Source organism: Myxine glutinosa, chromosome 12 (genome assembly GCF_964187855.1).
Source record: "Myxine glutinosa chromosome 12, kmMyxGlut1.1, whole genome shotgun sequence".
Classification (NCBI taxonomy): domain Eukaryota; kingdom Metazoa; phylum Chordata; class Myxini; order Myxiniformes; family Myxinidae; genus Myxine; species Myxine glutinosa.
Window position 1 is genome coordinate 110,972,807 of NC_136272.1, and position 13,656 is coordinate 110,986,462.

At 46.7% G+C, this 13,656-nt stretch overlaps 1 protein-coding gene across 1 annotated transcript in view; it reads right to left on the reverse strand.

Moving 5' to 3' along the window:
• LOC137437222 (uncharacterized) overlaps nt 1-12,502 on the reverse strand; it is a 175,290-nt gene extending 162,788 nt beyond the window's left edge. The window contains exons 1-2 of the mRNA XM_078766291.1: nt 12,137-12,502; nt 7,511-7,769 (exon numbers count right to left, since the gene is read on the reverse strand). Of these exons, the coding sequence (XP_078622417.1) occupies nt 7,511-7,769; nt 12,137-12,502 (625 nt within the window). The remainder of the gene's footprint in view (nt 1-7,510; nt 7,770-12,136) is intronic.
• Nucleotides 12,503-13,656: the final 1,154 nt, after the last annotated feature.

Sequence of the window (13,656 nt, forward strand, 5' to 3'; positions counted from 1 at the left end):
AAAACATTTTTCTACCTCGGAGACATGCTGAATGGAGAAGGTGGATCAGACTCGGCAACGGTTGCAAGAGTGAGATGTGCATGGAAGAAGTTTCGGGAACTGAGTGGCGTGCTGATGAGGAGGGGAGTGTCGTTGAAGCTGAAGGGAAAGGTGTATGCTGCATTTGTGAGAAGTGTTATGATTTATGGGAGTGAGACATGGGTAATGAACGTAGAGCAGCAACGAAGGCTGGAAAGGGTGGAAATGCGAATGGTTCAGTGGATGTGCGGAGTCTCATTGAGAGAGAGGAAGACAAATGATGAATTGCGAAAGATGATGGGAATAGAGCCTGTGATTGATGCTGTGAAGAGGAACAGGTTGAGATGGTTTTGTCATGTGTTGAGGAAGGATGAAAGTGACTGGTTGAGAAGAGTGATGGAAATGAATGTAGAGGGAAGTAGAGGACGGAGAAGACCGAAAAAGACTTGGATAAGATGGTGGAAGAAGAAATGCGGGCAAGGGGGTTAACAAGGAGAGATGCAGAAAATAGGGCAAAATGGAGAAGATTGTCATGGGGACCGCAAGGCCAACCCCCGCTCCAGCAGGGAAAATGGCCTTAAAATGCATGTTGTTGTTGTTGTATTCAGAAAGTATTCAGACCCCTTCACTTTTTTCACATTTTGTTATGTTGCAGCCTCATGCTGAAATCGTTTAAATTCATTTTTTCCCTCATCAATCTGCACTCAATACCCCATAATGACAAAGAGAAAACAGGATTTTAGAAAGTTTTGCAAATTTATTAAAAATAAAAAACTGAAATATCACATTGACATGAGTATTCAGACCCTTTGCGATGACACTTGAAATTTAGCTCAACAGCCTCCAATTTCTCTTGATCATCTTTGAGATGTTTCTAAACCTTGATTGGAGTCCACCTGTGGTAAATTCAATTGATTGGACATGATTTGGAAAGGCACACACCTGTCAATATAAGGTCTCCATAATGAGTTCCCATAATGTCCCTTCCCTCAATTGGCTTCGCATGGTACGAATAGAACCGCTTGAATCGGGTTCCATAAAAGTAACAGCACGAGTCACGTGATACGCATACCGCTCAGGCATACTCGATTAAGCGTGGCTTGTGCGAGGTTCGATCCCCGCTTTCGTGGCAGCGTGGGTTAAAGGTACGTGCGAATTTGTCCCGATACCCTTTTTCACGTTTGCCCGGAAGTGGCGATTCAGCCTCGCGGACCCGAAGACCCAGGGGGAAAAAAGGAGTTTAATCCCTCCTTTGTAATGGGAATGGGCTTCGGGAGATCCGCAACAAATTGGTAGTCAGGAGTGGGATTTGAAACCTGAAAAAAAATTTGGACAAATTGGCTGCAGCAAATTGGTGTCTGGGAGTGTGAGATAATTGGACCTCGAGTGCGCTTCACGCACTCCAAATTACGAGCGCACGAAATTTAGTTTGTAAAATCAAAATTTCTATTCGTACCATGGTTGGCCAAGGTGGTCAAATGCCAGTGGGAATAATAAAAGAAGAGAAACTGATGACCCAGGACCGGCAGGGACAGTTGGTAGTGGAAGCTGAAAAGGGTGCGGCGGTAGGTAAAGGAAATGGCGGCGCCTCGCACGTGGCGGCGGGGGCCAAACCCGTTGTGCAAATGAGTGTTGAAGACATGCGTTTGTGTTGGTACGGCCGGGTAGAAGACATACGGAAATGAACAAAACGTTTGATCGAATGGATAGGGATATGAAGAAGGAAGGGGAGGACATTGGGAGCAAGCCGGGCGGAAAGGTCGCGGTGGTACGCGACGAGGTGACGCGGTGTGGAGAAGGCGTGGGGAGCGAGCTAGGGCAAAGGACAGCCAAATTGACCGGGGCTATGGGAGTCGCAACGCGGGGTGTAGAGGAGCCGACGATCATAGAATTGGGAAATAAAATTTCGGGGGCGCCGGCGAAGGCTGAGTTGGAAAAAGAAATTTTATGGGCGCCGACGATCGTCGAGGAAAAAGAAACAATTGGGGCCGAAGAGACGGGAGCGAAAGTGAATAAGTCACGGAAGGAAGAAATGGAATGCGCACAAAGTTTGAATTTGCACCGTGATGCCGGGCTTGCGAATTCAATAAAAGGTTTGTAGGTGCTGGCAAAGAAGCCGGAGAAGGAGGTCCCCGAGATGAGTAGCGAAAATGGCACGAATGTGTTTGGCGCGAACGGGTTTTTGGCGCGCTTGGGAGAGAGGCGAGACCCGGCGTTCGCGATGGGCCCATTGTGCGGTGTACGAGGGAGGGTGGCACAATTTGCGAAGGGCCCATTGTCCGGTGTACAAGGGCGACTGGTACGGAGTGTGAGAGAGAGTCCGTACCCGAGTGTGTGAGAGAAAAGTGTGTAATGGAAAAGTGAACACCTGAGTGTGTAAAAAAAGCATGTGTGCAGGGTTGCACACCAAAGCGAGTTACAGAGTGTGTGCAGGAGTGCACACCTGAGTGTGTTATGGAATGTGTACAAGAAGAGTGCGTGGAGAAAGAGTGTGCGCCAGGGTGTGCAATGATGGGGTGCGTGAAAGGTGCGAGTGTGCCTGGGTGGTGTGCACCAGAATGTGCAATAACAGAGTGTGAGGGAGAATGCACACCGGACTGTGTGCGGAAAGTGTGTTTAACGGGATGTGTGGGAGGCGCGTGTGCACCTGGGTGTGCGAGTGCGGAGTGGGTCGCGAGTGGTGAGGACGCGGCTCAAGCATCGACACCGACCAGGGTAGCGTTTAGCGGGACGAGTCGCAGACGTGAGCCCCCGGTGAGTTGTGTGCAGCAGGGACCGGAGGGAATCCGTGCTGCGTCGGTCTCACAAGGACCGGCGTGCAAGATTCGTACCGGCCCCCGCACTGTATGGTTGGTGCCGTGCCGTGGCGGCAAAGGCGATCGGCGAGGTTCAAGGGGATGTAGGAGTTTTCGGAGCCGCGCGCCCTGTCGGGTGCGGTGCTCCGACCATGGCCGGCGGGGTCATCCTGCATGGGACCGCGAGGCCCCGCGCCAGCATGGAGCCCTGCACCTCGGCCCATCCATCCCTCCTCCCTTGGATCGAAAATGCCGGACGGACATCCCATACAGGCGACCAACCACCCAAATGGATCGCTCGGCCCTTCGAGGCCGAGCCGTGACAATGCACCTCCAGAGATGGGGGCTCGAAGTGTAGTGGACTGTGGAGAGTAGTGTCCCCCCACGTGGGGGGAATGGTTGTGTAACCATTCCTCACATGCGGGGCCCATGAGCATTAGTTTAGGGGGATGGCAGTGATAGGCACATGGGGCGCCAGCAATGGTTGCCTCCATGGGGCACAGAAGCTAGCTGAGGGAGGGCTAGGATAATGTTAGGGATCTAGCAGACTGTAGGGACAAGATTTAAGTAGGATGCCTGACCTATAGAGGGGACGTAGGTAGCTTAGATGGATGTTAAAAAGACAAGGGAGTGCATAGTGTAAAGGGACGACGGGGAAGCACGAGTTTTAGGGGAAGTAGTTAGGTAGATGATGCTGTGTGTGTGAGGAATTGTGTGTTGAGAACAAATGGAATTGTGTTTGAGGTGTGTGAGCACAATATGTGTGCCAGATAATGGTGAATAAAAGTAGTGGTGTGCGAGAAAAGTGGTGTGAGAATAAATGGTGTGCGAGATAAGGGGTGTGGAATGCTTGGTGTGGAATAAAAGGTGTGGAATGCATGGTGCGAAGGAGTGAATCGGGGGAGTGGAACCCATTCACGAAAGCCCGGGGGGAGGAGGGGGTAGTGTAAAGCCAGGTCGAGGGCATAGGTAAATTTGTATGGATATTGACACCTGTGGTGCGAGTAGAGGAAAAGTAGTGCTTTGTAGGGTGCATGAGACTGTGGAATGGCTGGGCGTGTGGCTTAATTGGTGAGTATAGTTATTGAGGCACTCCGCCACTGGTAATTTGTCAGCCAGGTGAGGCCGCAGGTAGGCTCTGGGAGCCAGTTAGGGTAGTTGTAGTGTGAGTGGGGCCCGAGGATCCCAGGAGAGGACCCAGGTTGCCCAATGCCAAGGTGGGCACAGAGGGGGTAAGTGCCAGGGAGGGCCTTCCCTGATTAGGTAGTCATGAGGAGCAGGTAAGCTCGGGTGGTGGCTTCAGTGGCGGAGGTGCGCAGGTAGGTATACCTGCTGGTAGGGCCACACGACTCAGCCCCGAAATTGTGCAAGGGCACAGAGTGAAAATTTGCGGGAGTGAGACCCAAATTCAGAGGGCACCACAGAGTGGGCAATGGGAATTCGGGTTCTTAGAACCACATAGTTTAAAGAGGCCGATTGGCAGGATACGACCCCGGGTAGTTTAAATGAGTAAATGTTACTAGAGTAGTTAGGATGAGAAATCCCTTCACACCATCCACAGCCAGTCACTGAGGAGGCCGAGCTCCACACCAAGGCTCGGGGAACTGTTTGAGTTGTGAGACGCATCAGGACGTAAAAGTGACATTGTGTTTGTTCCATCCCTTCCTTCTTGGGAGGGAATGGGAGACGAATTTGGTATAGAGGGGGATATGGGAGACAAGACGTAGTGACGGATTCTAAATACAAGGGGGGGCTAGGGTTGTGTAGCCAACGGTGGGGGGTATGGACGGTTAGGGACGAGCCTGCTCTGCTCGCTCTTCCACATCCCTCGCGCCGCACCACCTTGTTTTTCTATGTGCCACTGTGTGCTTTCCGCTTGCTTGTTGTGCCTTGTCTCTTCCCCCGCCCCAGGACCATTTGAGGGCGAACTGTGCAGCATCCCTTCTGCACATTGCTGCCCTGTCTTTGCTACATATGTGCAGCCGACCTGTGCAACACCTTGCTGCCATGTCATTTTGCTGCACCTTTGTTGCACTTGTGCAGCCGACCTGTGCAGCACTTTGCTACCAACCCTTTTGCTGCACCTTGTCACATTCATGGACCACAAATCTTGTGGCCTTGCACACCTCTGCTGTGCAGCACCTTGCTGAAAAATCATCTTGCACTTCGACCACTTGTTTGAGTGGCGTTGATGCCACGCAGTTGGACTACGTGAGAACGGCCCTGCTGGCCAAATAAAAGCATTTTTCTTTATTATTGTGTGCTAGGGACGAGAAGTTCTGCAAGTTAGTTGGCCCCGAAGTTCAAATGGCCTGTATGCCGGTCAGGCGGCCAGCCGGTTTGTTAGACGCACACGGAAGGAGGAAGAAGCAAGATGCAAGAAGCAAGCAGCAAGTGCTATTTATGAGTGTGTTTTGTGGTGTTTTCTCTCCCCTCCAATCTTCTCTTCCAAAAGAACAGGTCCTGGGTCATAGAATTGTAAATATACGTGCTTGTAAATATAAGAATGCTGCCCACCGGCTATGTGTTTAGTTTGAAAATTCCGGAAATACTCGGGTAGTTGTGGGCGTGAAACTGTTAGGTAGCTGCTCAACGCAATAGGAGGGACATATTTAGTGCTAAAACTGTCGCACACATGGGTCAGAGTAAATGGTAGGGGGAACCACACCTATGTGTCACATTTAAAAGTAAGGTTAATTTTGCATGTCAGGCTCTACCGGTCGTTCCATTGGTGGTTTCGACTCGGGCCGAGTCTGATGAGAGAGGGGTGTAGTGTTGTGGTTTTGGAATAAAGGTTAATCCCCCCTCGTAGGTAGATGCACCACAACATGAAGCCTCGCGATAGTTCAGTTATTTCTTAGTGAATGTAAGCGTAGTCCTTTCCTGTGTTTAGTTTTGCGTTGAGTAGGCCAGTGAGCTTAGGTGTTCTTTTGGCGATAGCTTGCCACGTGGCAGGCCTGAACAAGTCTACCGAGGCCGAAGGGAGGCACTGCAGGAGGAGTGGTCGGTAAGCACGAGCCGCCAATCAGGGCTCGAGGGGAGTGGCTAACCACGACGACCAGAGGCGGGGTTTGGAACATTCGAGTTGGGCCAGAGCGGAGCCATAAAACCCTGCTCCGAGCCCCCCCACCTCAGTTCCCGGTGAGTTCAGTTGAGAGTCGCACAGCCCATGAGTTGAGTTGAGGAGAGAGACGGGAGATGAGTCAGAGTCGTGTGCTGAGTTACAGTTCCCTGTGAGACGAGTTACAGTTCCCCGTGAGAGTGAGTTGGGTTGAGCTTGAGAACGCGAGTGGAGCTGCAGAACGAGCGAATTGAATTGCCTATTGTACACGAACTTCCCACGTGCCCTGCGCTCTGCGCTGTATTAATCGCGTGCTCGAGAGGACGCCGCGTGATTTCCTCCTGCCTGCCTTCGCCTGCATACGTGCCGTGAACATCGGAGAGCCAAGCCGGGCGAGCTGCCCCCGAAGCGACCGACGGCAAAGCGCGCTTGGCGCGCGAACATTCTTCTCTTCTTTTCCCCGTGTGAGTGAGTGGGCCCTGTGTCTGGGGCTAATTTAAGATTGATTAAGCTTCTGCTCTGTGTCCCCTTCCCTTCATCCTGATCATTGTAAATAATAATAAATTGTGTTCTTCCTCTGATTTGACCGTCCTGTCCCTTCCATCAATTGGCTTCGCATGGTACGAGTCACGTGGTACGCCATCCGCTCGGGTGTACTCAATCACGCGTGGTTCATGCGAGACTCGATCCCCGCTTTCGTGGCAGCGTGGGTTAAATGTACATGCAAATTTGTCCCTCTACCCTTTTTCATGTTTGCCCGGAAGTGGCGATTCGGCCTCGCGGACCCGAAGACCCAAGGAGAAAAAGGGGTTTAATCCCCCCTTTGTAACGGGAACGGGCTTCGGAAAACCGCAACAATATATATATCGATATATAGATATATTCTAGTTTTCTTTTGAAAACACACACAACACGATTTACGGAGGTGGACACTTTTGAGACCCGGTAAATCTCTGTTATATCTCCTGAGGCCCAACCACGCATGGGGATAGCAGGCAAAAACAACTTTCATACACACGTGCACGCGCGTGCACACACACACACACACACACACACACACACACACACACACACACACACACACACACACACACACCGAGACCTGGGAGGGCTCCGTTCCAAGTTCTGAAACCCACATTTGGAGATAACAACAAATACCCACACACGATTATGAGCACAAGACAGAGTAGAAAGAAACCAAACAAATCAATGCTGGTCATTTCGCTGTTTGTTCCTGGCTTCTCCAATGTTTCCAAAACAACATTTCTGACAAATAATGTCTCATAGAGCATTGCAAGCAGGAGGGCAGTACATCATTCTGCTCATATTTATATGCACCATACCTGCCTGTCTCTCACCAAAGACAGCGTGTGAGTCATACAAATCAAAGATTTTTATTATAAGTAAATAAATTAACATACATTCCTTGCCGTTTAATCCTATCTTCGCAATCTCCTTTTCCGTCTTTGTTGAACAAAGGAATGAATGACTTCGATTTATCATGATGTGTTCCTTTCTCAGGAAAAAAAAAAGCTTCCAGTTAAAACCTAATTCCCAGGGAACTGCTGTCATAAAACATCTGAGGATTCTGTGATATGCATAACACCAATGGAAGGTGTGTTAAACCAAATCTCACCACTTTCCGGGTGTTCGCTCTCTCCGGTGCATCCATCAGGTGTGGTACGTTCATAGCGAGAGTCGGAGAGAAGAGGTGCCGTGAGCTGGGAGCCCGGACACTTGAAAGTCGCCGAAATTCCGGAGCTCGTGGAATGGGTGGCCAGTTGCTGGGCCTCAGGGTCACCGAGGCCACTGTCTGCGAAGCTTTGCTGGGACGAGTCACAAAGGTCATTCCGGACACCATCCTCCAAAACAAACTTCACTCGACGTGAGGCTGGCTGGGGACAGGGGAAAACATTGAGGAATCTTTGAAGGTTCATCTTGAAACACCAAACTCCACATCACAACAGGCACTTACCCTATGTCATTCAAGAGCCCACAACCCAATCACCCCCAAGGAGAGATATTATGTAAGGATATTATTTGATCAGGGTCAACAAGAAATCGATTTTATATAGTACGAGTCAAAAGCATTGGGGAAGGGTCCTTTAGACAGTTTTGTCACAGGATCAAATATCTCTACATTTTCTGCAACATCTTTTGAACCCTTCAATGTATTAATTATTTCGATGCTGTGATGTATTCTACACGAGATCATGGTAATTTAGGTAAAACCTATTTCCATGACTTTGTGCAAATGAAAAGTTTGCCTCAAGTACAAAAATAAAGCTGTTATGTATACACCTCAACAAGGCATTTTTCCAAGGGTAAAACATGGTAATACATCTGGAGTTTTTGCATTCGAGTCGAAAGCAACATAAGGCCTCTGTTACATTTCCTCTAACTCTTTCAATTCAATTAGAATTCCTCTTACTGGAGATATATTTATTAATGCCTCTGATAAAGTGTCACCCATAATAACCCCTCCGACTAGCACTTGGAGTAGCGCTACATTAGGGTGGGGCCAAACATAGAAACTACAACTTTGTCTTATGACCCTTAGTTCCCCTGGCAGGTTTGTTTGAGATTGGATAAGTAATGAATGAAAGCAGCAACCAAAGACAGACAGACACCAAATTGCGTATTTTAGTATGATGAATTGTATTTTTCCTGGCTTACCCCCGCTCTAGCAGGGGGAATGGCCTTAAAATGCCTGTTGTTGTGTTGTTGAATTGTATTTTTCCCACCCGCAATAACCCCTCCCTTCGGCAGGGGGCAGTGATTAAACCACTTGAACTAATCCACTAAACTAAAACCACTATTCGTCCCCCCACACTTGCGGTGGGGAGGTGGGGGCCGGGAGGATTTATTTAGTTCCCATGACCTGACTCTGTGTACCCCAAGCACGAATATAGAATTTGGTGGAGGTCCTCCAAGCCGTTTTCTATTCCATAAAGAACAGACACACAGACATTGTATACACACATATATATGAATTGACATATGTGGGAAAATTAGCCCAGACCAGGAATCAAACTCAGGTCCTCTGATGAACCGTAACATTGTAAATTGCTGTGTGAATGTGTTGCTTTATTTTCCTTGTAAATACTCGTGTGAATTATTTTTGGAAACAGTTGATTCCAACCTGCCCATTTCATATCTTTTCCAATTAACTTGCCTAAGGTGCAATAGTGGTAGTTCAGTACATTCTTCCCAAACCAATTGGCTCGATAACATTAGTCGGTCCGTACTTGGCAGTTCGCTGGACTGCCCCTGATTGGATAAGCTAAGGTGAGGACAAACCGGGGAGCGCAATACCCGGTTAGGTTGGCTACGTCACCCCCAGGTAAACGATGTCAGATGAAGGACCCTTGGAAATTTGGTCGGCTGATTGATGTTTGTGCTTGATTAGCAACCTACCAAATTGCATAGTTATCCACGACCAGTTGCCTCAGGACTGGTAGTCGGGAGGAACCCGAGAAATCTCCTCGTGGTAAACCCCAAAACCCGGATCCGTAACAATATACATATGTAAATTATATCCGTTCTCCGACCAATGTTCAATGTTACCGAGAGATAATGTTTCCACGGCAGGCGGGGCTTATCGGTCCTGGGACCGTGCAGCAAGGTCTGTAGGGGACCTGGTTCTGGCGCGATCACCACTCAAAATTTGGAGTTGGGATTTCACAATGATATATATATATACATGTATATATATATATATATATATATATATATATATATATATATATATATATATATATATATATATATATACATACATGCAGTCACGTGAAAAAGTAAGTACACCCCATGTAAAGTTTTGACCTTTTCAACATATTTCAACATACAGCTATTTGATCTTCATTTCAACAATATTGATAGATAAAGGTGATATAATATAACAAATATCATGAAACATTTACATTTTGTTGTCCATTGTATAATTTAAATAAACATAAATGTAAATTTCGCATGTTGAAAAAGTAAGTAAACCCTTGGCTCTAATAGGTGGTATTGCCCCCTTTGGCAGGAACAACCTCAAGTAGGCGTTTCTTCTAACTGTCTACCAGTCTCTGACATCGACTGGGAGAAATTTTTGCCCACTCTGCCATGCAGAATTATTTCAGCTGTGTGATGTTTGAGGGGTTTCTTGCATGCACAGCTCGTTTCAAATCCCCCCACAACATCTCGATGGGATTTAGATACGGGCTTTGACTTGGCCATTCCAGAACCCTCCATTTCTTTCTTTTCAGCCATTCCTTGGTGGGTTTACTGGTATGTTTAGGGTCATTGTCATGTTGCAAGGTCCACCTTCGGTTGAGCTTCAACTTTCCGACAGATGGCCTCACATTATCCTCAAGCACCCTCTGGTACAATGAAGAATTCATAGTGGATTCTATGATGGTGAGCTGCCCAGGCCCTGATGCAGCAAAGCTGCCCCAAACCATAATATTTCCACCACCATGCTTTACAGTTGGTATCAGGTTCTTGTGGTCAAATGCTGTCTTTGGTTTTCGCCAAACATGTCTTCTGGTACTGTGGCCAAATAGCTCTACCTTTGACTCATCTGTCCAGAGCACATTGTTCCAGAAGTGCTGGTCTTTGCCTAGGTGTTCATTGGCAAACTTTAATCTTGCCCTGATGTTCTTTCTGGACAGCAAAGGTTTCCTCCTGGCACACCTCCCATGTAGATCAAATTTGTGCAGCCTCTTTCTAATGGTAGACGCGTGCACTTTGGCATCAACAGTGGCAAGAGCTACCTGTAGGTCCCGTGATGACATTCTGGGGTTCTTCGAGACTTCTTTCAGCATCTTGCGGTCTGCTCTCGGGCTGAACTTGCTGGGGCGGCCTGGCCTGAACAAGTTGGCAGTTGTTTGGAATCTTCTCCACTTGTAGATGATCTTCCGGACAGTCGAATGATTGATTTCAAATTGTTTGGAGATCTTTTTAAATCCCTTCCAAGACTCATAGGCATCTATAACCTTCTTTCTGAAGGCCTCAGAGAGCTCTTTTGATCTAGGCATGGTGACACCACACACTTCAACAACAAAGAGCAAACCAAACGAAATGTCTGAGGTTTAAATAAGACAGCTTCCTCCAAGATCCTCTCTATCGATGTTCTAATCATTTGCACCTGAACTGGTGCACCTGATTCTAATTTTAGGTATTTGAAGTGGTGATAAATGTCGGGGTGTACTTACTTTTTCCACATGCGAAATTTGCATTTATGTTTATTTAAATTATAGAATGGACTACAAAATGTAAATGGTTCATGATATTTGTTATATTATATCACCTTTATCTATCAATATTGTTGAAATGAAGATCAAATAGCTGTATGTTGAAATATGTTGACAAAGTCAAAACTTTACATGGGGTGTACTTACTTTTTCACGTGACTGTATATATATATATATATATATATATATATATATATATATATATATATATATATACATATACACACACATGTATATGTGTACCTGGAAATAACTATTGAAACCTATGCCACATTTTACCCTATTGGCCAGATCCGAAATCTCGACCTCGCCTTTGATGTTAAACCTTGACCGTGATTCTGCAACCAGACCAGACGGCATTAGCTCACATGTCCTAATACCCTGCCCTGCTGCTCTATCACACCCTCTTTCTGTTCTCTTCACCCTCTCATTTGCTCAAGGTCATCTGTCATTTGCCATCTGCTTGGAAATCAGAAAACGTTACCACTTTACAGAAAGAAGATGCAAAAACAGATACTTTCAACTACAAACCAATCAGCCTGCTCCCAATACTCAGCAAGGTCATGGAATCCATCATTGTTTCCATCATTAAATCTCTTCTCCAATGGCTTGGTATGTTGTCCTCAGTGTAATGATAGCTATGATTGTAGGTGTCTACTTGCTAATGAGGGAGAGACTGATATCGTGAATGGGTAGCCTGTTTTCTTGGGGGATTATGTGATGTAGATGGATTTCCATAACCTCTCTGATTCTCCTTGTGCTCTGATGGATATGAGAAGTTTGCTGCCTGACTATAGTATGTGATGATTATTGATCTGTGCATGATTGACTATCGCTAATTTTTCCCGTTTGCCTCATCTACTATGTGCTTGATGTTCTTTTGGTCTAGTGGTGAAAGACCTGCCAGTTTCACCATCACAAAGAATGGGGTAAACACCTGGATGGTGGATCAAAGGCCTTCTGTCCTTATGTGCGTGAAGAATAGATTCAAGCTTGTTTGTCGAGCGACGGCGCACTGCTACGTTGGTGGTTTTGAGAATGCACTGAATGTGGTGTGGTGTACGTCCAGTGAAGGAGAATAACACATGCTCTAGCTTCCGGAGTTGGATCATTAGCTGTTGTTGGATTAGTGATGATCCTGTGGTAAGGTCAGTCATGATGTGGCGTAGTTTGCGATGCACGTTACACTTGTCACTGATAGTGTAAGCTTGACAAATAAGAGTGCTGCTCATGGATTGGCTAGCTGAAGGATGACGAAAAGAGTGGAAGATGAGGTAGCAGTCCGTGTGAGGTGGCTTCCTGTTTACCTCGTGAGAAGGCTTGCCATTAGGACACTTGGTAATGAGGACGTTAAGAAAAGAGATTGACTGTTGTTGCTCGACTTCCATGGTGAACTTAAGGTTGCAGTGCTGATTGTTAAGGTGCTGAAGAAAAATATTGAGATCTCTCTCGTCTTGTTTTCATATAACAAAGATGTCATCTACATAACATAGCCAGAGTTTAGGTAGAAATGGTGCAGAGACTAGGGCTGAGTACTCAAACCCATAGCCATGTTGAAACGATGGGCCAAAGTGGAGTATCTGGTATATGTATCTTTGGCTGTCCAAATAAAACTGGACATGTTGAGGATGACGTGAGAAGTTTGAAAGAGAATTCCTTAGGGAGAGTATGCGTTTGTTGGAAAGATAAAAGCTTGCCTTCATTCTCTTCATTGCTGGCATTGGATCTCGTGAGTGTTTCTTAGAGGTATCGATGTTAAGAAAATGTTGAATCTTGGCGTCGTATTCCTCTCTGTCCATGATGACAGACATAATGCCTTTGTCTGCAGTGACTATGTGGACAGAAGCATCCTGCTGTAGTCTGGTAACAGCTTTCTTCTCCGTTTGACTGATGTTTGGTTTAGGGATCTCAGCTTTGGAGATGACTTCAGTGACTTGAAAATAGATTTGGACCATCGGAGATTTTGCCGAGTGTCTTAAGACTGGGTTCAATTGGATTATGTATTTGATGGGAATCTGCTAAAGTGGCACTACAAAGTGTAAACCCAGGGCTGAAACTGATTTTTCATCACCGGGCAGATGTCGTTTACTGCAATTGATAACAGTTTGCCCAAGGTGAGAAGGCCTGTGCATCATATGAGATTTAGATGCAAGTTGAGATAGAAGTTTCTTGCATTTCTTCACCTGTGTATTGCAAGCAGTGTCGAACGCTTTCTTCACTGAGGCTGTTTCGATCTTCTATCTTACTGCAGTCTTGGTTCTGAAGCCTGCGATGAAGAACTGCTTATAATGATGAAATATCCTGATTGATTGTGTGTGTGTGTGTATGTATGTATATATATATATATAAATACACACACACACACACACACACACACACTAAAACAATGCCCTTCCGACCCCATGAGCGCATGCGTACGTTAAAATAAGCTAAGTGTACGCTGCTGAAGCTATCCAGGCAGGAAGCAAAGCGGCACGCATTGCGCTCATAGCATTTAATGCCATGATGCATTATTCAGGTCAGAAGGGCCTTGATTTGGTTT